The sequence below is a fragment of the Drosophila subobscura genome, chromosome A, assembly GCF_008121235.1.
Source record: "Drosophila subobscura isolate 14011-0131.10 chromosome A, UCBerk_Dsub_1.0, whole genome shotgun sequence".
In the NCBI taxonomy this organism is placed as follows: Eukaryota; Metazoa; Arthropoda; class Insecta; order Diptera; family Drosophilidae; genus Drosophila; species Drosophila subobscura.
In genome coordinates this window covers 7,187,682-7,210,198 of record NC_048530.1, presented here as the reverse complement: position 1 = coordinate 7,210,198, position 22,517 = coordinate 7,187,682, and the positions used below count along the sequence as shown (strand labels likewise).

The 22,517-nt window shown below is 48.2% G+C and overlaps 5 protein-coding genes across 6 annotated transcripts; 1 reads left to right on the top strand and 4 right to left on the bottom strand.

Annotated features, from left to right (window-relative positions):
- Nucleotides 1–6,537: 6,537 nt before the first annotated feature.
- Nucleotides 6,538–8,390, bottom strand: LOC117889748 (hornerin). Its single transcript, XM_034794194.1, has one exon. The coding sequence runs from the start codon at nt 8,246–8,248 to the stop codon at nt 6,608–6,610; it is 1,641 nt and encodes a 546-aa protein (XP_034650085.1). The 5' UTR covers nt 8,249–8,390; the 3' UTR covers nt 6,538–6,607.
- A 2,065-nt stretch (nt 8,391–10,455) lies between these two features.
- Nucleotides 10,456–10,921, bottom strand: LOC117894598. Its single transcript, XM_034801751.1, has one exon. The coding sequence runs from the start codon at nt 10,915–10,917 to the stop codon at nt 10,456–10,458; it is 462 nt and encodes a 153-aa protein (XP_034657642.1). The 5' UTR covers nt 10,918–10,921.
- A 1,506-nt stretch (nt 10,922–12,427) lies between these two features.
- On the bottom strand, nt 12,428–14,103 carry LOC117903158 (putative cyclin-dependent serine/threonine-protein kinase DDB_G0272797/DDB_G0274007). The gene is made up of 2 exons (XM_034814997.1): nt 13,950–14,103; nt 12,428–13,879 (listed from the first exon to the last, which is right to left on the bottom strand). Exons 1-2 carry the CDS (start codon nt 13,962–13,964, stop codon nt 12,623–12,625), a joined length of 1,272 nt encoding a protein of 423 aa, XP_034670888.1. The 5' UTR covers nt 13,965–14,103; the 3' UTR covers nt 12,428–12,622.
- A 1,877-nt stretch (nt 14,104–15,980) lies between these two features.
- LOC117896378 lies at nt 15,981–17,063 on the top strand. Of its 2 annotated transcripts, XM_034804671.1 has the most exons (3): nt 15,981–16,265; nt 16,339–16,653; nt 16,900–17,063. In XM_034804671.1, exons 1-3 carry the CDS (start codon nt 16,018–16,020, stop codon nt 16,979–16,981), a joined length of 645 nt encoding a protein of 214 aa, XP_034660562.1. In that variant the 5' UTR covers nt 15,981–16,017; the 3' UTR covers nt 16,982–17,063. The 2 variants fall into 2 exon arrangements, with proteins under 2 accessions (XP_034660562.1, XP_034660551.1); XM_034804660.1 differs by having other exon boundaries at nt 16,339–17,010.
- A 1,931-nt stretch (nt 17,064–18,994) lies between these two features.
- LOC117894590 (chromatin modification-related protein eaf-1) lies at nt 18,995–22,510 on the bottom strand. The gene is made up of 5 exons (XM_034801741.1): nt 22,448–22,510; nt 21,383–21,599; nt 21,226–21,314; nt 20,275–21,156; nt 18,995–20,202 (listed from the first exon to the last, which is right to left on the bottom strand). Exons 1-5 carry the CDS (start codon nt 22,508–22,510, stop codon nt 19,015–19,017), a joined length of 2,439 nt encoding a protein of 812 aa, XP_034657632.1. The 3' UTR covers nt 18,995–19,014.
- Nucleotides 22,511–22,517: the final 7 nt, after the last annotated feature.

The window sequence follows — 22,517 nt, the reverse complement described above, 5'->3', positions numbered from 1 at the left end:
CCACCAATTGATGGGCCAATGCGTTGAGCTCTTCCGCAATTTCTGGCTGTGTTATAATCATAGTGGTTCTACGAAATAGCTCGCCGTATTGGTCACAGTACTCAATATATGGAGCCTTGCAGTACAGAATCTCAGTCTCTGCCTCCGAGGCGGTGTTCTCAATTTCGTCTTTTATCCACTGGGGAGTCAGGTTCGAAATAAGTATCAGAATGGAATAGCCCTCGCGAATGGTCTCCAATTTTTCATCGTGGGTCATGTGGAAATCCTCGAATTTCACATTCACTTTGATAGCAGCCGCTGGGCTCATGTTGTGTTTACACAGCGCTTCCTTTTCTGAAATGGTAAACAATATTATAGATTGAAAAATAAATAATATAATAATAATAATAATAAATAAAATAAAAATGCCAAACCTTCCTCATCCCTCAAGAGCGCGATGATATTCGATGCTTTCTTCCCGTCCGCTCTCGCTGTGTTCCCCTCCAAGGGCGGGCTATTTGATTTATGCTTCAAATCCTCGTTGGTAGTTTCCTCCTCCAAGGGCCAGATTTGCGAATCTTTCTTGAGGTCCGCGCTGGTGGTTGTCACCTCAAAGTCGATGCTCTTCGATTTTTGCTTCAAGTCCACGCTGGTAGTTTCCTCCTCCAAGGGCGAGATTTGCGAATCTTTCTTGAGGTCCGCGCTGGTGGTTGTCTCCTCAAAGTCGATGCTCTTTGATTTTTGCTTCAAATCCACGCTGGTTGTTTCCTTCTCCAAGGGCGAGCCATTCGAATTGTTCTTGAAGTCCACGCTGGTAGTTTCCTCCTCCAAGCCTGAGCCAGAGGTAAATTTCTCCAAATCAAAATCCATAATGTAGTTGTCTAAAATTGTAAACAATCGCAAATTGGGCATTTATTAAACTGCAAAATGTTCAAACCTTCCTGATCATGCAACGGCGAGATATTCGGAATTAGCTTTAAGACCTCCTCCAAGTCTAAAGCATTCTGATCATCCAACGACGAGATATTTTGACTTTTCTTTAAGGCCTCCTCCAAGTCCAAGCCATTCTGATCATCCAAGGGCGAGATATTCGGAATTAGCTTTACGGCCTCCTCCAAGCCCAAACCTTCCTGATCATCCAACGGCGAGATATTCGGAGTTTGCTTTAAGGCCTCCACCAAGTCCGAGCTCCAAGACGTATAGGTAAATTCCTCCGAATCAAAATCCATAATGTAATTGTCTAAAATTGTAAACAATCGCAAATTGGGCATTTATTAAACTGCACAATTATCAAACCTTCCTGATCATGCAACGGCGAGATATTCGGAATTAGCTTTAAGACCTCCTCCAAGTCCAAAGCATTCTGATCATCCAAGGGCGAGATATTCGGAATTAGCTTTACGGCCTCCTCCAAGTCAAAACCATTCTGATCATCCAAGGGCGAGATATTTTGAGTTTGCTTTGAGGCCTCCTCCAAGTCCGAGTTCCAAGACGTATTTTCCACCACATCATGGACGATAATGTTATTAAATTCTGCTTCAAATCTTGTTACCTCCATTTCATAAAGCATAATGTCATTCAAGTCCGCGTCAGTGGACAACACCATGTCCATGCAATCCAAGTCCAAGGGATCAGTTTCTACCTCCATGACGAAGACTCACGATTTTCCTTGCTTATTCAAATAATATTTCGGCTTAGCAAATGTTTAAACTAGCAACAAAATAAAATAGTCTCAATTTGGCACTTGAATGAATATGAGGAGAAAGTCTTGACAAACTTTTCTGATCAGAAAATATTTGTGCTCCTTATGGTGGGAGCTGTTTTGATTCTACTGGCACTTGAGTTATCACTGATACCAGATCGGACCCTATCATATGCTCCAGCCGTTTATTTACTCTCCCACCTGATGATCAAGTTGCATCAAACAGCAACGTATGGCGAGCGGCTGATGCCGCTAAAATGAGTTCTAGCGCAAAACCCCGGTGGCGTCCTATGCGCCGTGCAAAGGAAAATGTTCTACTGCCGAGCGGCAGCGCAGTTCAATTGTCTAACAGTGATTGTCACCAATACCATGTTAAGTTTTGCCTGCTGTGTGCGTGCGTTCACTTTTCTACAGCGTCAGCGCAAAGGCGCCGCTTGGGAATTTTGTGTGTAGGAGGGGGATGGTAGCTTTGTGCGTCGAAGAGGATGCATATGTAAACACAGTTCAAACAAGGGGAGATAGGCCCCCAAACATATGTATGTATGTGCATACATACATACATATGTATGTATGTATGTTGTAGCTCTTGGAACAGCAGGAAAGCTTAGCAGCGCCATCTAGTGGTCATGGTGAGGAATATACATCGAGAGGCGGCGCCATCTGGGCTGCAGGTTTGGGGTCGTTTAGCAGCCTTAATTGTCAAGGAGGAATTTGACCTCGCAGAAATGCCTGAGAGTTCCCGCTTGTTTGGTGGCGTGGCTCAGCAGAGGCAAAGTATTTGTTTGCAAGTGCACCACCAAACACACAGTCGCGAGTGGAGAGAAATTTATCTTTTGTGTTCTTTAAAAAGTGTATGATCAGCTAAAGGGTAAGCTCAAGCATTAGAACGGGTTGAGTTCAGGCAGTTAGTCAACTTTTATTTGGACAGGGCTTGGCTTTGGGTGCGGATCGGAGAAGAAACGGGGAAGAATCGCAGCGACTATTGTATGCTGGGGGCCACTGCTTGGAACCAGCCCCGACCAATCTACGTTTTGCGAAGACGCCGAGGCGCCGCTGAGGAGGGCCCAGGAGGAGAATTGTTTTTATTTAATCGCGAAGACCTATCCAGAGCAGGGAATGCAGCGGCGGCGGAATTAATTTCGTTTTATGTGCAGGGCGGCTCTTGTTCTTTCTGCCTGCGCAAAGCTCTTGCGCTTGCATTGAGTGCTTTTGCTCGTCGATCCCAGTAGTTTTTTTTGATGAGTGGAAAGAGAGCGAACTAGAAGAGCTCAGTGCCAGAAGTGGCATAACGAAAAATAGTTTGGCGTTATGCATAAACTTTCATTTTAACCGACTTTAGTCAATGACTTTGTTACAATGAAAACGCATAAAACGCATTGTGCTCATTTAAAATAAATTGTTTTAAGTCAAACTCAAAATTGCACAAGTGAGCAAGAGCAGGAAAGAACAAAAGAAAGTTTGCAAAAGCGAAAAGAAAGAGAGAATGTCATAGGCACGTCAGTCGAGAGCCGTTACTGAGTGTAAAGCGGGAAGAGAGAAGCAAAGCGCTCCAAAAGTCACTCAAGACATTCCCCCTATCCCTTTAAGGTATCTCCCCCTATAATAATGATTCATTCTAACGCTTATGCGCGGATCTGATCCAGAGTAGTTTATTTGCAGAGCGCAAAATTATTCTACACTTTAATTTACATTTTAGTTTACGAAAAGTAGACAAGGCTTACCTCTCGCGGCCGAAAGTATTCTGCAATTTTAAGACCAGAAACGTGTATTACAAGTTTGTAGCATACTTTGGTTATGTAACCGCTTTTGACGCAATGCAAGAGTTAATATTCGAGCGCATCACGTATAAAAGTAGGTAGTAAAAATGCATAAATTAAATCAATATTTAATGTACACACGTTTTTGATTGAATTATTGTGTGTTTCAGATTCTTCGATTTGTTTATAAAATATCTATGTTTTGTACTGCTGCATTCCAACTTGAAAAGATGAGGTAAATGTGCCAACGGTGCCTGCGAAAAAGCAGCTGTGAAGTTCCGGCTATTAATATTCACGAAGGATTCACAAGGAGCTAATGGACCCAAAGCGAATGAAAGGCTCAACATGGTATCTAACATATTATTTTAATAAAAGCTTTTCTTTCTGGGAAAGGCTGCTCAACTTTGTGCTCCCTTGTTTCCTCAATATGCTGAGTCCTATTTTGATCGCATACTCAGATGATTACCGTATTATGATTTGATTTTGGAAATCATAAAGTATTGTAGAAGATTTCCCTGATGGAAAGTTCGATGTTCTGTCTAGAGTAAATGGAGGATAATCTTTTTTTATACTCCACTGCTTATCTCTAGCCTCTGCTGTGGTACTTGCCCAGAAGAAGAAATGGCGGAGAAAGAGAAAGATAACGAAATGATTCAACAACAGAAAATGTTACCACATTCGAAATAACAACATGAACGACATGAAATGAAAAGTGAATGGTCGTTGTCGTCCGCTGCTGCTGCTGCACTTTAATAACGATACCGAAGAAACCTCAACCTGCCACAACCCCACAGTCATTTCATTTTATTTCTGCCGGATCCCGAACCCTCCCTTTTCGTGTGTGTGTCGAGTGGAGTGTCTGTAAAAATTAACAAAAATCAGGCGTAAAAGTCATAAATAACAAAAGCGATAATAAAATCCACAGCATGGTGGTACAACAATAACGATGAAATGGTAATATTTAACACCTTTTAATACACTTTTTCGGAGGGTATTATGATAATGCATTCGTGCCTGTGGAATCATGATGGTATTATGAAGTTACAGAATTTTCTTGTTACATAATTTCTGTTTAATTTTATTCACAGAGTAACATATTTGTATAAGCAGATATTAAATTTAGAAACTCGTGAGTTTGGTAAGACTGCTAAAAGGGTCTTGTAATGCCAGAATTCTGATGACATTGTATGAAATTTTTTCTGCATGCTTTCCAGAATATATTCAACCATTTAAAAAGGTTTTTGATTTACCTTAATATCTTTGGAATATGGCTTTAAATGCCATTCAAGGGTATTAAGACCTTCGGCAAATCAATCTATTTTATTTTTCAGCTAATTTATGAGACCCCCTACCTCTTGCGGTTCAACTCTGGTGAACTTTTGTCCAAATTTCGCACATAATTTGGCCAGCAGCAATCTGCAGGCAATCCACATTGATCGATGGAGCTATCGATCAGTTATCGATAGCTAATGAGCAGAGCCATAAAGCACGCTCCATCTCTCTATGCACCTGTCACTGCGACCCCCCGCTGAGGGAGGGAGGGCCTTCAAAAACTTATCTAATTTATTGTGGCAGATATCTCCCTCCCCTGCTCTTTTACCTTTCTTTTGTTTTGTGCCTGAATGAACTTGTCGACACAGAAAAAAATAAAGATTCCAATGAAAGAAAATAGAGAATGACAAAAGAGAGATACGAAGAGCGAACGAGGGGCAGAGGGCTAGAGTTCAGAGTTGCGTAACTTTCACGCAGCTTTGACCCTGATGAAATCTCTATGAGATCTTGGGCATTTGGTTTTGAGTCACAGTCACAGTCTTAGTCACGTCTCGGCGAGCGAATTCTGGCCGCTTCCGGATCTGGCCGGATGAGGCGGCTCAATTATGCTAATGAACGTGGGAGAACCCCCCCGCCCAACCCATGCCAAGAGCAGAATAAGCCAGACACACAGAATCATGGCCTCAAGTTCATCTCAAGAGCAGCGCAGTAGGGGCCCAATGCCCAATGCCCATGCCCAATGCCCGTGCCCATGCCCATCATTCCCATCATTCCAGCTGTCATCCTTTCACTTTTCGAACTCCAACTCCGAGTCCGACTCTGAACTGGGTCAGCGATAATGCCATAAGGATCAAATGCCCCAACTGGTTGGCCGTATTATGCAACAGAGATTGAGATTGGTGCCAAGAGAGAGGATGATTAAGTGCGTTTTGACCATCCATCATGAACAGAGACAACCAGCGGAGCGGGCATTTCAGTCGAATAAGAAATAGCTGGGGAAAGATTTGCTGTTGGCTAGTCTTTGGACCCATGAATGTTCTCTTCATTTCGCAGGCACACCAATCGAAGTATTCCGGAGTGAGAGCACGCTCTGGCATACACATTAATGAATTCAAATTCTGATCCTACGAATGGTGTGTGGAAATAGCAATTGGAATATAGAGTAGGCCAGTCTTTGGAGCTACAACTTTCATAGAGAAATTCCTCCTAATTATTGCTCTATTTAGGGGTAAAAACTTGTTGAATACGCTGCAAGTATATCGTAAGTCTTGATCGTCTTGTGCCGAATAAAAGTTTGATCTCTTTGTGGATTGTATTGGTGAATCCTACGAGCAGTGTGAAACATTTTATTGGTATCCACAGAGATGGTGACCGCTTCATTTCTCTTCTGCTTACTGTTAAATGCAGCAGCAGCAGCAGAAGCACTTCCGCAAGCAATTGCCTTCCCAGGCTAATTGGCCATGCCAGTGGCGTTCCAGAGAGCTCTGGCCCTCCTCACCACTCCCACAAATCGCCACTACGCTGTTTTGCTCTGCTCTCCTTTCTCTCTATAGTTTTTTATTGCTATTATTTTGTTGCTTTGATATAGTTTCTCGCATCAATTCAAATCACAATTCACAAAATTTCCAGCAAGCGAAATCCGTAATCAGAAATCGAGCCACGAGAAATCGTGAACCATTGGATGTGCCCTGCATTTTAAGCATCTGGAATCTGTCCAGCTTTCCAGTTGCCCTCCAGAAAGGGCACTTAACATCCAAAATCCAAGCGAGAGAGAGAGAGAGAGTGGGAGGCGTGGCTGCATTTACGTTTTCCATTTCGTTTTTTTTTATTATTTTGATGTAAAAAAAAAAATACAATAGATTGTTGCGCTTTAAGCTCTTAAAAATAGTTAAATAATTTAATGATATCCGTGGGTGGGCACGGGCGGCAGGTAGGTGGCCTCTGGCTCGAAAATGGGCGTGGCCGAGTCACCTGAGTGGCCCGGCGCCCCGTAGAGCACCTGCTGCGGTGGTGCCTGATAGTCGTATCCCGACGATGTCGGGGGCTGCAGATACTGATTGCTGGGCGTGGCATAGTCATAGCCAGAGCCAGGGCCAGAGCCGGGGCCGGAGCTGGGCTCGTGCTTGGCCCCCAGGAAGGCGCTGGGCTTGAAGGGCGCCTTGGACAGTTCGTTCAGGGAAATATCATTGGAATGATGGTGGCCACCGCTGCTAGACAGGACATCAGTGTGCAGGGCCTGAGGCTTGCTGGCCGTGTAGCTAAAGTGGCCCAGACCCTTGTGTCCCAATGCATAAACGGGCGTCTGGTGCTCCTCCGCAGCCTGCTCTGCCTTGTGCTCCTGCTCCTCCACCACCTGGACCTGCACTTGATCGGGCAGCGGATGCTGTGGATGCTGCTGATGCTCATAGCCGGGCAGCAGCGGAACTCCGTAGCTGCTCAGCGGCTGGGATTTGCCAAAGCCAATGCTGGGCGCCTCGTAGCTGTAGCCGGATGTCTCCTCTCCGCCCAGATGATGCTCCAGTGAGGGATGGGTTGATGGGGCGAGATGGGCATAGCCTCCCAGCTGTGCCCCTCCATGGCCAAGACTCAGGGCGTGGCTCAGTCCTTGCTCCAAGGCGTGCTCTATGGCGTGTCCGTGGCTGGAGCCGTGCTCGAGGGCATACCCGTGGCTGGGTCCGTGACTCAGCCCATGGCCGAATCCGTGACTGAAGCCGTGACCAGCCGACGAGTGCGGGGAGGAGAAGGCATAGCTGGGACGCGCTCCAGCTCCTGCTGACCCTCCGTGATGACTGCTGTGCGAGTACTCTGGACCGGCCACCAGGTAGGTGCTGCTGGGCTTGTGGCCTCCCAGGAGATTCAGGTAACCTCCTCCGCCGCCTCCACCTGTGGATCCATGTGAGGAGTACTTGTAGCCGAGCCCAGAGCCAGAGCTTAATCCAGATCCGTGTCCCTGTCCGTATCCATGACTGTATCCGTAGCCTTGACCATGTCCATGTCCATGGATGGGTCCGTGACTTGAACCGTGTCCGTGGTAGCTGTGGCCATGCCCTGAGCCGGATCCACCACTTGTCTGCACAATGTACGTCTCCACCTTGGGACCCTGATGGTGGTGTCCACCGCCGATGCCACCGCTGCCACCGCTGTTGCCGCTGCTGCTGCTGATGTAGTGGGGCCTGCCGTGGGAGGAGTGCCCTCCATAGTGGTGTCCCCCGTAGCTCTCCAGCGTGGTGTCTGCGTGCCCAAAGTCGTAGCCGCTGCTGGACGACAGTCCATTCCCGTGCAGTGCCGAGGCATAGCCGAAGCCCGAGTCGTACGATGAGGAGTGTGAGGGTCCGGGAGGCAGGTACTTGTGCGACGGGCCGTGGTAGAGGCCGCTTCCAAAGCTCAGGCCGGCGTCCCGCTTCAGTTTCAGGGGCGTGACGGATTGTGCGGTGGACTGCTTAGCGACTGCATCGGTGGGGGCTGCGGCATTGACGAGCAGAGCGCAGCAGCAGCAGCTGAGTAAAGCCGCAGCTAACGGGATGCTTCTAAACTGCATTCTTACACGGGCACAATACAAACAACAGCACAGAAAAAACAGTAAAAAAAAGGCTAACTGTTATCCTTGGAGCTTGGAGCCCTCTGTCTCTTTCCCGCGTATTCCACAAGTGTCGCGCGCCGCAGTAGCCAGCGCAATGTTGACGACCTCTGCGACGGCCAACCCTTTTATACGCGCTCTGCCTTGGCCGCCGCCAAAGACTCAGTCGCAGCAACAGCCACAGCCACGACTCCAACTTGGACAGCGGCTCAGCGCCAACTGCGACGCCAACTGCGCAGACGCGCAGCGATGCGAAAACAGTTTCTTCTTCTCCCCTCTCATTCGCACTTTCTGCCACTGGCTGCCGGTGCTTTGCATACGCAGAAGCAAACGAATGTTTTCGGTTTCGGTTTCGAATTCGGCTTTGGTTTCTTCTGCGCGAGCTCTGCTTTGTGTCAGCCGCTGTCAGAGGGAGGGCGGAGCGGTGGGACACATTCACTCTCACTCTCGACGCACGCACAGTGGGCCGGGACAGGCAATGAACTTGATTTGAGCAGCAGTCAGAATGAGAGCTTGCTGTATTGCAATGAAGTACTAGTTTTCAGTAATATTAACAGTCATGGGTCCCACTGTGCGGATTGGCAGAGACCAGACAGCGCCACTCAAGTTCAAGTGACACTTTTTAATATCACATGTCACGGGTTGCCCTTTGGCACTCCCCTCTACCCACACTGCACCGCACCATGCACGGGCAACGTGTGTGTTTTCCCAAGTTCCCTGTGAGCGGCTCATTTGCCTCCCCCCTCTTCCGCAGCTGTCAACCCTTTGCCGGCAAGGCAACTCGGTGTATGCGTAAATTGCATTTAATTTACAGTTACTTGTACTACCTGTGCCGCAAACGCCACTCTCTTATCTCAACAATCCACACTTCTCTCTGCATAATCCAATCTTCTCTCTCCGCACTCCACTCTTCTCGCCGGTTGTAATTGCTGGTCTTATTTCAGCTGCGAAAATTTGAAAAGAGATTTGTTTTCGATTTCGCAATACAATGTACAGTCTGCGGCACGGAACGGGATACGTCTGTGATTACGTCTCTATCGGAAGGAAGTTAACGATGTACAAAATATAAAAATATTATCCTAAATGTCAGATAATCCATCATTGTACATCAGAGTACAATGATCCGCCTACGAGTATGGATTCTGTAATAGTTCCCATGAGACACTACAATATCCATCTGCAACTCCGCCAATACTCTTTCATTTGGCACTCTCCATAACAGAGAAAATGAAGCTCAAACACTTCATTAGCCGGCCAATACCTAGACGCCAGAGCATTCCTACACCTAGAACTCAGACCTCGTCTACCATGCACACAAATTAATGCACAGATCCATACCCTATTGCTTAGTGAAGGTACTTTCGAAAACGGAACCAACATATCAGAAGCAGTTTCCCCTAAGTATTTCTGGCATCTCATACAAATGCGATCAGCAAAACCTTTAACTTATCTTATATTTCTATGACAGAATTTCTTGGGATTAATGTGCCAATAAAAGTGCAAGAGATATACCCATAAAATAAAAATATATTCAAAGTGTATTCTATGCCTCGACCTCTCGCTGACTATGATATTTCTTCGATGGTTTTTTGTGCGATTCTTCTGGTAGCTTCTCTGCCTCTTTGGCGGCTCTTTTTTTGTATTTTTGCTTTGCCGTTTCTTGCGTCTCATTGTGTGGCGGGTCGTGTGCCACTGCGCGGCGCTTTTAGTTGATGTAATTGCCTGGCACCCGCTGCCCTTGCCCCTGCCACACCACACAGCCCGGTTCCCACTTCTGTTGCGCGTTGCGCAATCGCACCACCAAGGTCACACCTGCCGCCACGTCGATCGAGATATAATTTCCCCGATTTGCGACTTGTGCGTCTGGGGCCCTCGTCATCGTCTTCGTCGGCGTCGTAATTGAGGCATTTGAAAGCGGCAACAAATTACCAGAGTTCCGACCAGATCCGCCCATGGTAAAAGTCGGCCACCAGACACCTCCCCATGCCCCCTCCCTCCCTGCCATCTTCCCATCTCTCCAACTGTGGGCGAGTCATCGCCAGAGATTACATGGCCAGCGATTGGATTTCTGTGTGGGAAGACCTTTCGAATCGATTGTCTAACAGTGGCTGGTTTGGCTGCCTTCTACTTCTTTATTCGTGATTAATGATTGGGTGTCAGGGGGGAATCTATGATCTAAATAGGCTGTAAAAACGGCCAGACGATAAGTAGACATACGCTCCAGCTCTTTCCGCGCCTCTTGCCTGCTCCTGCAGAGAGTTTCCGCCTCCTCCTGCCTGATGCTCGTCATAGTCATCCGTGTAGCCCGCAAAAGGTGAGGGCCTAAAGGGCAGTCCAAATGTACCCTGAGCTGGCGGTCCTGGACGGCCCAGTAGCTGCGTCTGTGGCAGGAACAAACCATTCTGCTGCTGCTCCTGCCGTATGGCAGGAAAGGTCTGTGGCCCCGTGTAGCCGGGACTCAGCTGCGAGAGCTGAAATTGCTGTGGAGTGGGCGGCACCAGCGGGCGCCAGGGCATGGAGTACAGCCAGTCGGGGTATCCTGTATGCTGCTCCAGCTGCTGCCCTTGCAGCAGGGGAAGGCAACCGAGCAGCACCAGGCTGAGGGATGACAATGACATGCTCGCCATCATCGGATCTCCCGGGCGAATGGTGGCCCTGGCCCTGACACCCACTGGATATATATGGGCGGAATGACCGTTATCCGATAGCCATGGCTACGCTGAAAAGTGATATCTTTCGGGCATTGCTTCTTCCTCTGTGTTGCGCAACTTGGAATCCAATTCCCATACCCAATCCCTTTCCCTTTCCATCTGCTTTCAGTGGGCTGCTCCACCCCCCCACCTCTCTCGCTCTCGCTGTCTCTCGTTTTGCTGAGACATAATTCTTGTAAAATGATTTTTCGGCTGTTTGGGCTTGCGCAAATGATGTTGCAACATCCACAGTGGCTTTGGGTGATCAACAATCCATGTAACTGAGATCCACCGCCTTGCCCTGCCCTTCGAATGCCAAATTTTCCACTTGAGGGGATGCCCAGATTACCCACAACTGTGGCATGTGACTGATCGTTGCAGGTTGTTGCTGCGTGTTTGGCAGATAGGATCTATGCCGTAGAAAAATACAAGCAGAAGTGCCACCATTGCAGTTGCAAACCTAAAAGAAAGTCATCCGGCATAGCACTCCACTGTCCACTGTCCACTGTTCAGTGTCCAGCGCCGCTGTCGCCGCTCATCGATCGCTTTCGCAGCACCAACGACAGCAGCATTTCAACTTTTGATGACTCGGCTTGATCGAAATCGAAATCGAAGCATGAACATAACGAAAAATGTGCCAAAAAGATTAACAGCAGCAGCGGTAACAGTAGCACTAAAGAAAAGGCAGCCACGAAGCTTTAAATACTTTGATTTTTGTCCCTCGATGTTTGAACAGATTGAAGATAATTACGAGCAGAAAGGGTACACTGTGAAGCAAATAACTTTGACTGATTTTCAATAAAAAATTAACCCTTGGAATCAATTTGGTATTCATTTTTATTCAAGATTGTTTCGCTGATGATCGCCCTTTGCCTTTGCCTTTGCCTTTGCCTAGTGGGAGTACCCTTCGTTAGGGTAGAGCCTTGTCTCATCGAGTTGTGAATGCATTATTTGTTGTATACTGGCGGCTTCCTACTGCAGCTGCAAAGAAAGTTGACGCCGTGCCACAAAATGCTGCTGCTGCTGCTGCCGTTGTTGTTATGATTTCTGCTGCAACGCTGCACAAATCAGCCATGGGCTGGGCCCACCATGTGGGCGTCTGATGGTCGGCTCGTCTGTCTGTTTGCTTTTGTTTGCTTTACCTTCACTTTTCCGCCTCTTTGCACACTCTTTTGCCACACGTACACGTACCACCACAGCGGAAGCGCCCATAGAACCAACCGAATCATCTCCAATTTGTGTCTCTAATCGCCACATAATTCGCTCCAGCAGCTGGCACTGGCACTTGGGACATTAATTTGAGCAAATTACAAAATTCTGGCAATTAGTTGGCCAGAATCCGTATTGACGGTGGGAATTCGCATAATCAAATTAGCCATGCTCGCATTTTGGCCAACAGACGCCAAGGTCCAGAGCCCCCACAACATTTGGTGACGCCATCAGATTCTGCTCAAGGCATCATTTATTGGATTAAATAATTTACACAAAAAAAAGACAGTTAATGGATAAATTCCTGCTCCAGCCAAATGCATTTCAGGTCTAGGAAAGACACAAGTTGGAGTATAGGGAAAACGGTGCTCGGACAAGGGATCTTATGGCAGGCGATGGGATCCCAGCGAGACGTCAGGTTATGCGTGGATGAGGACTATCGGTAGTAAGGTGGCTGGAACTCACGGCTGGGATGGCTCAAGGAGTTCTGCTGGGAGTAGGATGGGTTGGAGGCGTAAGATGGGTTCGAGGAATGGCTGCTGGCATGTGGTGAGGGGTTTGAAGACAAGGCAAACGCACTCTCCGAATACTGACGATTCCCTGAGTTATGCTGCTGCTGCTGCTGGTGGTGGGGCCACTCCCGCTGCATGGTGTGCGACGAAGGCAGCTGGTAGGAGTGCGATTGCATCTGGACATAGTCCTGACTTTGCTGGTGCTGGTGCTGCTGCTGTGGAGAGCCACCCAAGAGCTCCTCATGACGCTGTCCTTGCACTTGGCCCAGTCCCTGTTGCCTGGAGGGCTGGCCAGCGTTGAAAGTCACCCGCTGGTAAACATCTGGCAGGGATTGGCTCAGTAGGCGAGTGTCGAGAGCATCCAGTCCAATGAAGCGATCTTGATCCGAGTAACTAGAAAGAGTGTAAGCTGGAACAAGCTTGATATCGCGGGCAGGAGCAGCAACAGTTTTATGGCTGCTGGCATGCGCGAGAGCCAAGGGAAATCTCTCAGAGTTGTGCCCGAGCTGGGATGGCTGCCAGTGGGTGCCCAGCGGTTCCTGTTGCTGTTGCTGCTGCTCGTGCTCCTGCTGATGGTGTGGCTGCTGTTGGTGCTGCTCCTGAGGAAAGGCTTGTCCATGAGTGGCTTGCCAGGATTCAGGCCTCTGCTGATGTGACTCTTGCTGCAGGAGAAAGCCTTGTTGATGATGCTCTGCTGGCCTGCCCTGATGCTCCGTGGAGTATGCCACGTCTTGGTGGCTTTGCTGATGATGTGATTGGGACTGATGCTGCTGGTGGTACTGCTCCTGGTGCTGCTGGAACACTGGCTGCTGTTCAAGTCCCTGAGCGGTCTGCCAGGGCTCAGGTCTCTGCTGCTGGTGTTGCACCTGCTGCCAGGAATGCTCTTCCTGTCGATGCTGCTCCTGTCCCTGTCCGTAGTGCTGAGTGTTGTAGGGGCCATGGGAGCCATGCTGCTGCTCCAGGGATTGTGGTATGTGATTGCCATGCGAGCCATGCGATTGCCAGGGCCCAGTGATGATGCCTGCTTCCGTGCTGGGTGGCCCCTCGGCGGGCAGATACTTGTGCGCGGGTCCATTGTAGCGGTATCCATCCCGATTGTGGTTGAACAGCTGCTGATTCCTGCCCGGTTGGACGACAGCTTGTACAGTGGTCGCTGCCAGGGCGGCGCTGAGCAGGAGAAGCTGCAAAGAAATAATACAAGAAGCCGTAGCTGTAGGAGAGGCCAACAGCCAATAAGGATTCAGCACCTACCACGCGGAGTTTCATCTTTGTGTCGTTTGGGGCGGCTGGTCGAGTGGCGAGCGAGCAATGGCAAAGCCGAGACACATCAAATACGTTTTATAGCATCACCACGAGTAGGTCTAGGTCCGACGCCAATTGAAATGATCTCTTGTCAAGTCTGTGCGTGAGCGTTGGCCAAAATTCGAGTACACCGCTATAAAGAAAGGGAAATAAGATTACATTTGTGGGCTGATGAATGCTGTTTGGTCCGATAAATGCCAGAATATCACGTAATATATATCCACCGACAACAGTTTACTTACGGACTTGCCAACTAGCTGTGCTATTTTCATCTAAAAGTGCATTCTGGTACGGAAATGTGGCTTCGATTTGACTTTGAATACGAATTCGGAACTGGCCTGGTGGTGGCGGGGGGGCCAGCACTTTTACTTTGCCCAAAACTGGAAGCTGCAATCGGCTGTGAGCGTAGGCGGTCATCTCATAATTGTACGCAAAAATATTTAATTATATCACACACACACACAAACACATGACCACGCGCCGGCACACACGTACAACCGTCGCGAAACACAAAGCAAAACAAAACGAAAAACACAGATTCAATGCCATTTGATGGCAGCACTGGCCATGGGTAGCACTGGCACAAGCGTATTTACGCGATAGTGCATTGCACGATAGATTTCGCTCTAGCTCGATATATAGTTTTAGAGTAGAAAAATGATTTCGAAGCCTAGTAAGTTATTAAGGCGCACTTAAAATATATGTCAAATCGAGGAGTAAATAGCAGGGACCGTAAATAATGATTCTCATTCTTATTTGTTTGTTGTTTTCAAACAATTATCAATTAAATAGAAAAATATACTACTCTAAGGATCCAACAAAATTTTTAAATTTTAAGTTTTTAGCAAAATAATTATCGGTAATAGTTATGCTTGAGTAAAAAAAAAAAATCAAATATAATGATTAAAGTTTGAGTTATAATTTTTCGCACAAAAAATAAAACTCAAAGTTAAATAATTAAAGTATTATGAGAAGCTGGAAAACAACTGATACATATCCTAACTAAAGGAGTCAAAATGAACAGATAAAACATGTTTTAAGGGAGTTAAAAAAAAATGTTTTTTAGATGTATGTACATATGTATGTGTCATGAATATACTCACATTACTCTCGATATTAGCTGCTTAAGATGTGCTCTAGCTAACATAATGATTTTGGGTTCACAAGTGGACGATCACTAACCAATGACTCAATTCACAAGTGTATCACTTACGTTGACCAAAAGTTCATCAACGTGGCAACCCTGTCAATGCCGTTCAAAAAGCGCACATGTTTTTTGCTTTTTGCTTTGTGAGTCCCAGAAAAGGTAAAATACACAAATTTAAATCGCTTTGCTGATCCTGGTTTATTTATGTATTAATTTATTGCTTATTTGCAGGCAATCGGACTTCATATCAATGATGGATGAGCCCAAAAATGAAGTAATGTTGGACCAGAAGCTGCGCCGCTTGCCCATGGGCATTCTCGCCGGCCGCGAGGGAAAATTGAAAATACTTATAACCAATGTATGTGCAAGTGTGTTATTTTTGAGTGCAACCATTGTGTGAAATGTATATGAATGTTTACTTTTATGTGCCATCCTTTATCAGGTGTTCAGCCCTCTTCATTTTTGGTTCCAATTCGTTGAAAGCAACAACAAATACATTCTGGAGGAACTGCACAGCAAGATGAGGTAAGTTGTCGTTGTGTATTCCCAGTCCTAGACAGCACCACCACGTTAGACATATGTACCTCTATTCATAGTGAGTTCTATGCCTGGCACCTGGCCCCAATAATTCCTGGGACCCTACTGCCTGGATCCATTTGTGCCGCCGCCTCAAAGTGGGTCGGCTGGCGGCGGGTGCGCATTCTTTCTGAGCCGCCGGACAATGCAACGCACGTTTCCGTCTTCTACTTGGACTATGGCTGTCAGGAGAGTATCGCATGCAAAGATCTAAGATTCTTGCCAAAAATTTTCACCGATATACCGGCCATGGCCGTTCGGGGCGCACTTTCGCGTGTCCATCCGCTGGAGTACATGTGGCCGGGCGAGGCAACGATGATGTTCCGTCAGAAAGTGATGTTCGGTGCGTCGTATGCCCAATTAATTGCAGAGGATCTGCAGGAGGCCATTTACTATGTGGAAATTTTCCCAACCAAGAAGACTGGAGCTCTGTCAGTGAACAGTCTTTTGATTCAGAACAAGCTGGCGGGTAATGGAGCAGAGCTACAGTTTGAAAACCACTGTGACCTCCGCCTTTGCTACGTTCAGGAGCGTCTGCCCTCGTAAGTATTCCCCTTGAGACTCAATTGATCTATCTAGGGACTCTATCCCTCCCTCTCTCTGTCTCTCCTGTAGCTTTGAAATGCTCGAGACTGGTGCGTTTCCCATGGATGCGGATCGGGAGTTTCAGAAATATTTTAGAGGAATCGTCTGCACAGCATCATTCGTCATGGAATTTAAGGTTCCCCATACCACGAACCCCTTTCTGCAGGACCTGACACAGGCGCTGCTTGACTGGATGATTGGCTTTAAGAAGAAGCATATTGAGCAGAGCCGATTGGGGGTAATGGAGTGGGAGAACGAGCTGGAAAACGAGCTGGAGAGAGACATGATAGAGTGGGGCAACGATCAAGAGGAGCTGCAGATGGTCAAGAAGAAAGAGGAACCAGAGCAGACCAACGATCAAGAGGAGCTGCAGATGGTCAAGAAGAAAGAGGAGCTGGAGAAGGACATGCAGGAGTTAAAGGAGCTGATGGAGCTGCATAAATTTACGGAGCAAGAGGAGCTGCGGGAGAAGTAAATGCAGGACATAAAAGAGGATCCAGAGCAGGCCAATGATGAAGAGCAGCTGCAGATGGTCAAAAAGAAAGAGGAACCAAAGCAGGCCAACGAGCAAGAGAAGCTGGTGAAGGAACTGCAGCAGGAAAAGGAGTACGGGAAGATTTTTAAGGAGATGTATAAGGAAATGTATAATGAGTTGTCTAAGGTGCACAAGTAGCCGGAGTAGGACAAAGAGACAACTTTGGATTCGACTCAGACACAAATCCACGGTAATCTACGAGTCGGCTCGTGGCATTCCGTCATACAATTTATGCAGCAAAAAACAAATATAAATATAATCAAATAAATATAATATTCTAAAGCTAGAGCCACACAATTTTTCCTCCAGACTGCTGCATGCTCACACTGTTACAAGTGTAGAAAAAAGAATTAGTTGATACAAAAAATGGGTGCTAGTGATGTACTGATAAAGCTGCGCAAGGCTTGGCGCAAGCACAGACCATTTTCGTGGCTCGCCCGATGAAGAAAGATGACGGAACATTCGATCTTTATATCTGGGAGTGCGCTATTCCCGACAAAGAAGGTACCGACTGGGAGGGTGGTCTGGAAAAATTACGCCTGCATTCCCCAGAAGATTTTCCGGAACATGCTCCTAAAGCTCCTAAAGAGGATGCCCCTAAAGAAGGTTCCGCTAAGGATGAAGACACCAAAGATAATGCCGCTGAGGATGATGGTGTAGTTATCATAAATGATTAATTGAATTATCATTGTTGCTATCTCGCTTGCACGCACGTCAGCTATGACTAGGCGAAATTCTGTGTTGCAAGAAAAGTAGTGATAATAAAACAACGCTTATTGCGTGTATCCATATATAAAACGAGAAGCGACGTGTGAGACGCTTCTTACGCGTCACAACTTTTATACCCGGCACTCAGTACTACATCTGCACCTTAGCGGTTATTTGTACAATTTTACATTTTTTCTTCATCTGTCATCTACATCTACAACACTGCTCACGCCAACACGCTCCTTTAGCTCGCCACCCTCCGCTAGAGCAACACACTGCAGAGTTAGGGCACAGACGCGGCAGAGGCAGAGGCAGAGACGTGCCAGAGGCAGAAGCAGAGTGTGAATGAGAGAATGTGCAAAAAATAAATATAAGCTGCGGGACGGGGTGGGCTAAGCCACTGCAAATTAATTTCTTCATTGTGGCCATAATACTGATCCAAATGGATCCCAATTTGGTGAACTGATAGATATGGTCCTTCCCTACGGAATGGCGTTTTTATCTTTTTCTTTTATCTAAAAGCTTGTAGATTTGGGAGGATTCCGCCATTTTGCGGGGGCGGGGCTCATTTTTGAAATACACTTGTAACAGTGTGAGCATACAGAAGTATGGATGCAAAATTTGGTGGCTCTACCTTTTATAGTCTCTGAGATCCAGGCGCTCAACAAGACGGACGGACAGACGGACAGACGGACAGACGGACAGACGGATAGACGTACGGACGGATAGACGGACAGACAGAAATGGCTCAATCGACTCGGCTATTGATGCTGATCAAGAATATATATACTGTATGGGGTCGGAAACGTTTCCTTCTGTGCGTTACATACAACCGTTATCCGCACAAATACAATATACCCTATTTACTCTTCGAGTACCGGGTATAACAACATAAGCTGAACAGTTTCGATGTATCGGGTCTTTGGTATTTACTTTTAGGATGTCTTCACCATAATCCCTTCAAAATTCCTTCCTGAACAAGAGATTTGCATGACAAAGATTCCTATGGGACTCATACATATATAAATACATATATGTATGTATATGTACACATGTAGGTGAAAAGTCCAGGACTTGTCTGCGTGAAATGGTCAAACATTCTCATGCAGTGCAGCCGATGCATCGTCTCAAAGCTCCATCAGAAACTCCACCTTCCCATGGAATTCGGAAAGCTATTTGGGTTCGGGTGAAACAAACAAAACACTTTCCAATCTCGCATTTACTGTTCGTTTATTATTGGGTAATTGGTTTGCGCTTTTCTACTTCAGAATGCTGACAAGTCCCGGCTATCGGGGCTCCAGGTCCGGGCAGCTGGCCATATAATAAATAATCATAAAATACTTATAGTAACTAACAAAAAAAAAAAACAACAACACACTTTCAACAATCAACAAAATGTTACATAAAATCAGCTATGATGGGTTGGGTGGGGGTGATGGGGGTTAGGTGGCTTGGGGGTAGAATTACTTCTTGGGTGGTGGCCTCAGGGCGAGGCTGGCCTCCAGATCGCCACCCGCACTGGCGGCGCCTCCCGTTCGCAGCTGCTTCTTGCCCGGATTCGGTTGAAGGTTGCCACCGCTGCCGCCTCGCTTGCCACGCTTGCCCCCACCTCCGGCTGGCACTGACCCGCCTCCGCCACCGCCAGAGGAGCCCTTGTACGTGTGCTGGTAGCCGTAACCCTCGGGATTATTATTGAACCGGGGGCTGTAGCTGTCGTACTCCAGGCTGCTGTTGATCCCACCACCTTGACCCTGACTTTGGCCCTGCTGCCCTTTGTGCTGGCTCTTGGCATGGCCATGGGCATGGGCATGAGCGTGGGCGTGGCTCTGGCTGTGGCCGAGTGGGTGGCCGTGTGTGTGGACCAGACGGAGCGGCTGCTCCGCCCAGGATTCGTGCTCATCCTCGTACTTGGAGGCGCCCAGCGGCTCCTTCTTCAGCAGATAGGGATAGGGATTGACTATGGGATAACCATCTTCCTGGGACTGCAATTGCAGTTGCAGCTGCAGCTGCAGCTTCGCCTGCTCTCGCTCCTCGCGCTCCGAGTCTGGATCCGGCTCGGCAAAGTAGCCCGTGTAGCCCTTGTAGTCCGGATGGAGATCCCCGGTGGCTGCCTTCAGCTTGTGCCGGTACTCCTGGATGACCCGCTCCGCCTCCGGATCGTGTCGTCCCTTGTCGCCGCCCTTGAAAGGCAGCGAGTTGATGTCGTGATAGATCTCCGAGTTGAAGTACAGCTTGTGTGGCTTCCCATTGGTTGCCCGCGTGTGCTGGTGCTGGTGCTGGTGCTGCTGCTGCTGCTGGTGGTGATGCAGCAGCTCTTCTCCCGTCTCCCGATCACGGTCCCGTTCCCGTTCCCTCTCCCGTTCCCGCTCTGATCCAGCGACCACATGGGACAGATCAAACTCTTCGATGTTTTTGAGGGCAGCGCCATGATCAAAGTGCTCCGTGTTCTTCAGGGGCAGTGTGTAGGGCTTGGAGACCGTCTTCACGGTGGCCGTCTGCAGCGGGGCACGCGTCTTGATCTTGTAGATGAACTCGACATTCGGACTGAGCTCGTCCATGGGCAGGTCGGGCGCTTGATAGGCGGTCTCCGTCTCTGACTGGAAGTGCTGCACTTGTGCGGGCTTTGCCTGTGCGTGGGATAGAGGATGCAACTGGGATTGGGACTGGGAGTGCGACTGGGAATGGGACTGGGACTGAGACTGGGAGTGGAGATGCTGGTGAGCCTTGCCCTGGTGCTGCTGCTGTTGCGGCTGATGATGATGGCCACTGGGATGATGGTGGTGATAGGACGACGACGACGACGATGAGGACAATGACGATGACGACTGCTGCTGGCGACCCTGGCCCGGCGCTGCTGTGTACTTTGGTCTCACCGTGCTGCTGCTGTAACGCTTCTCATCGGACAGCGAGGATAACGCTGTGGCAGAGCCCACTGTCGCGGAGGATGGAGATGTCGAGGACACAGAAATCGAGGCAGAAGCCGGCTTGTAGTAGGTTTTAATCAGCGGCGGCGGCATCGACTGCTCCTGTGGCGTGCTTAGGATCTTGCCCTCCGCCTCCAGCTCCTTCATGTACTTAATTACCGACTTCTCGATCTGCTTCATGATCTCCGACTTGGGTATCTCCGTGGAGGCGGACACGCGCACCTTCTCCTCGGCCTCAGCCTCCAGATTGCGGTACAGCTGCGTTGCCGGATACGGCACATAATTGTAGTACTTTGTCCGATACTGCCGCTCGATCTCCCCCGACTGGGCTTGAGCTTGGGACTGTGTCGAGGGTTCTGCCTGTTCGTAGAGCTCATAGCTGCGTGTCACCGGCTCCTTCTCGTACACGGGTGCGGGCGCTTGCTGCGCCTGCTGCTGCGCCTGCAGCTCCTTTTGCATGTGCAACTCCAGGAGCTGTCGCTCCCGTTCCTCATCCCGTTGCGGCTGCTCGGATGTGGCCTGTGGCTCCTTTGGTGCTGCCTGTGCTTGCGATTGTAGCTGTGGCTGCTGCATTTGTATCTGTGGCTGCTGCATCTGTATCTGTGGCTGCTTGTAGGCCAACTTAATGGCATTTGCCACATACTCGGCGGCACTCTGCGAATCCTCCAGCGTGATTGTGTCCTGATGGTTCATCGAGGCTCCTGCTGCTGCTGCTGACGGAGCGGAACCCACCCGAATTGCACTACCGACTGAAGCTGAGGTCGTGCTCAGACTGCTGGGATACAAAGCCTCAGAATCGGGTCGCACCAGATTCAGTTCCACCTGCCCGTAGGCATAATCTGTAAGGGGACAGAAGGGTGCCACAGATGTTACAGATGTTTCCTTAATTGAAATCTCTGCGACTCACCTTTGTTGTTCGCCTCTTTGGATCTGCTGTGGTGCACTGTATGGCTGGAGCCGCGTCTGGTGTGGGTGCGTCCTGCAAGTGCCAGCTGGTCCGGCACAGAGTCTGATTGCTCCTCCAGCGTCTGAGCTCCAACTCCGCCAGAGCGTCGGCGACTGTGGCTGTGGCTGCGGCCAGAGGTTCCTGCGGTCACGGACACAGCATCACACAGTGTTGACATCTGAAGAAGGGTAGAGGTAGGCCCGAGGGGCTTAGCTGATCAATTTCACGGCCAGTTGTCATCGAAATTCAAACGGAAAAGTGCTCCAATTTGTGTGAGCCAAAACATACACATTTTGCAATTAAACTAATTAAATTGAGTATATTTAACCGATTTAACTTTCGCTTTTGTCGATCAGTGAGGGGAGGAGGGAACACAACAAACAACAGGCAACACACAACAGGGTGATTGCAATTTCTAAATGATTGAGTTTGGCGCATGGGGAGCCACTCGTTCGTTCGCTTGTCTCAGGTTCAATGGCCCACAGATCGTTGGATCGTTTGAATGTTGAGGATGGTGAGGATAAAGCAATGTTGTGGCACACACACACACGTTGTGGCATGAAATGATTGCTGCACGCAATTGTTGATGGATGGGCACTTTGCGATGATGGAAAATGCACCACAAAATCACAGCTGAAATATGCGATTTATTCTACAGGAGATTCTAAAGAGAAATGTCTCACATCGCTATCAAAGTTACAAGTTAAACAATTGTAACAATGGAAATTTCTTGATGGAGTTTCAAATAATTTTGGATGAGATTTTCTTTTGCACTCATGAAATCAGACAAAGACCAATCAATCCTGTCAATTTCTAGATTTATTTATGGGTTTATCCATTTGAGCAATTTATATCCTGCAAGCTAAGCTTTTCCATATTTATTTTGCATCTCAAATGATCGTCCTCTGAAAATTATGGAACTATTTTGCACACTGTATTTAAGGAGGATTTCCGTTGGGTTCACTTTGCACAAGAACAAAAAAAAAGTGAAGAGCAAGCGCAGGCGTTGCCCTGAGGATTACTTACGAGTAGCAGCAGACAGAGGCAGAGCAGGCTGCGGCTGCGCACTAGTGGAGTGGCACTGCCCATTGTGGTG

Excerpts from the sequence above, each read along its gene's own strand:
- LOC117889748 (XM_034794194.1), bottom strand. The coding sequence starts at position 8,248 with ATGCAGTTTAGAAGCATCCCGTTAGCTGCGGCTTTACTCAGCTGCTGC.
- LOC117894598 (XM_034801751.1), bottom strand. The coding sequence starts at position 10,917 with ATGATGGCGAGCATGTCATTGTCATCCCTCAGCCTGGTGCTGCTCGGT.
- LOC117896378 (XM_034804660.1), top strand. The coding sequence starts at position 16,018 with ATGTGGCCGGGCGAGGCAACGATGATGTTCCGTCAGAAAGTGATGTTC. Across the intron at positions 16,266-16,338 it reads GTTCAGGAGCGTCTGCCCTC|CTTTGAAATGCTCGAGACTG; the intron begins GTAAGTATTCCC and ends TCTCTCCTGTAG.
- LOC117894590 (XM_034801741.1), bottom strand. The coding sequence starts at position 22,510 with ATGGGCAGTGCCACTCCACTAGTGCGCAGCCGCAGCCTGCTCTGCCTC. Across the intron at positions 21,315-21,382 it reads CAAAGAGGCGAACAACAAAG|ATTATGCCTACGGGCAGGTG; the intron begins GTGAGTCGCAGA and ends GTCCCCTTACAG. Across the intron at positions 20,203-20,274 it reads AGCAGCAGCACCAGGGCAAG|TTGCATCCTCTATCCCACGC; the intron begins GCTCACCAGCAT and ends TCCCAATCCCAG.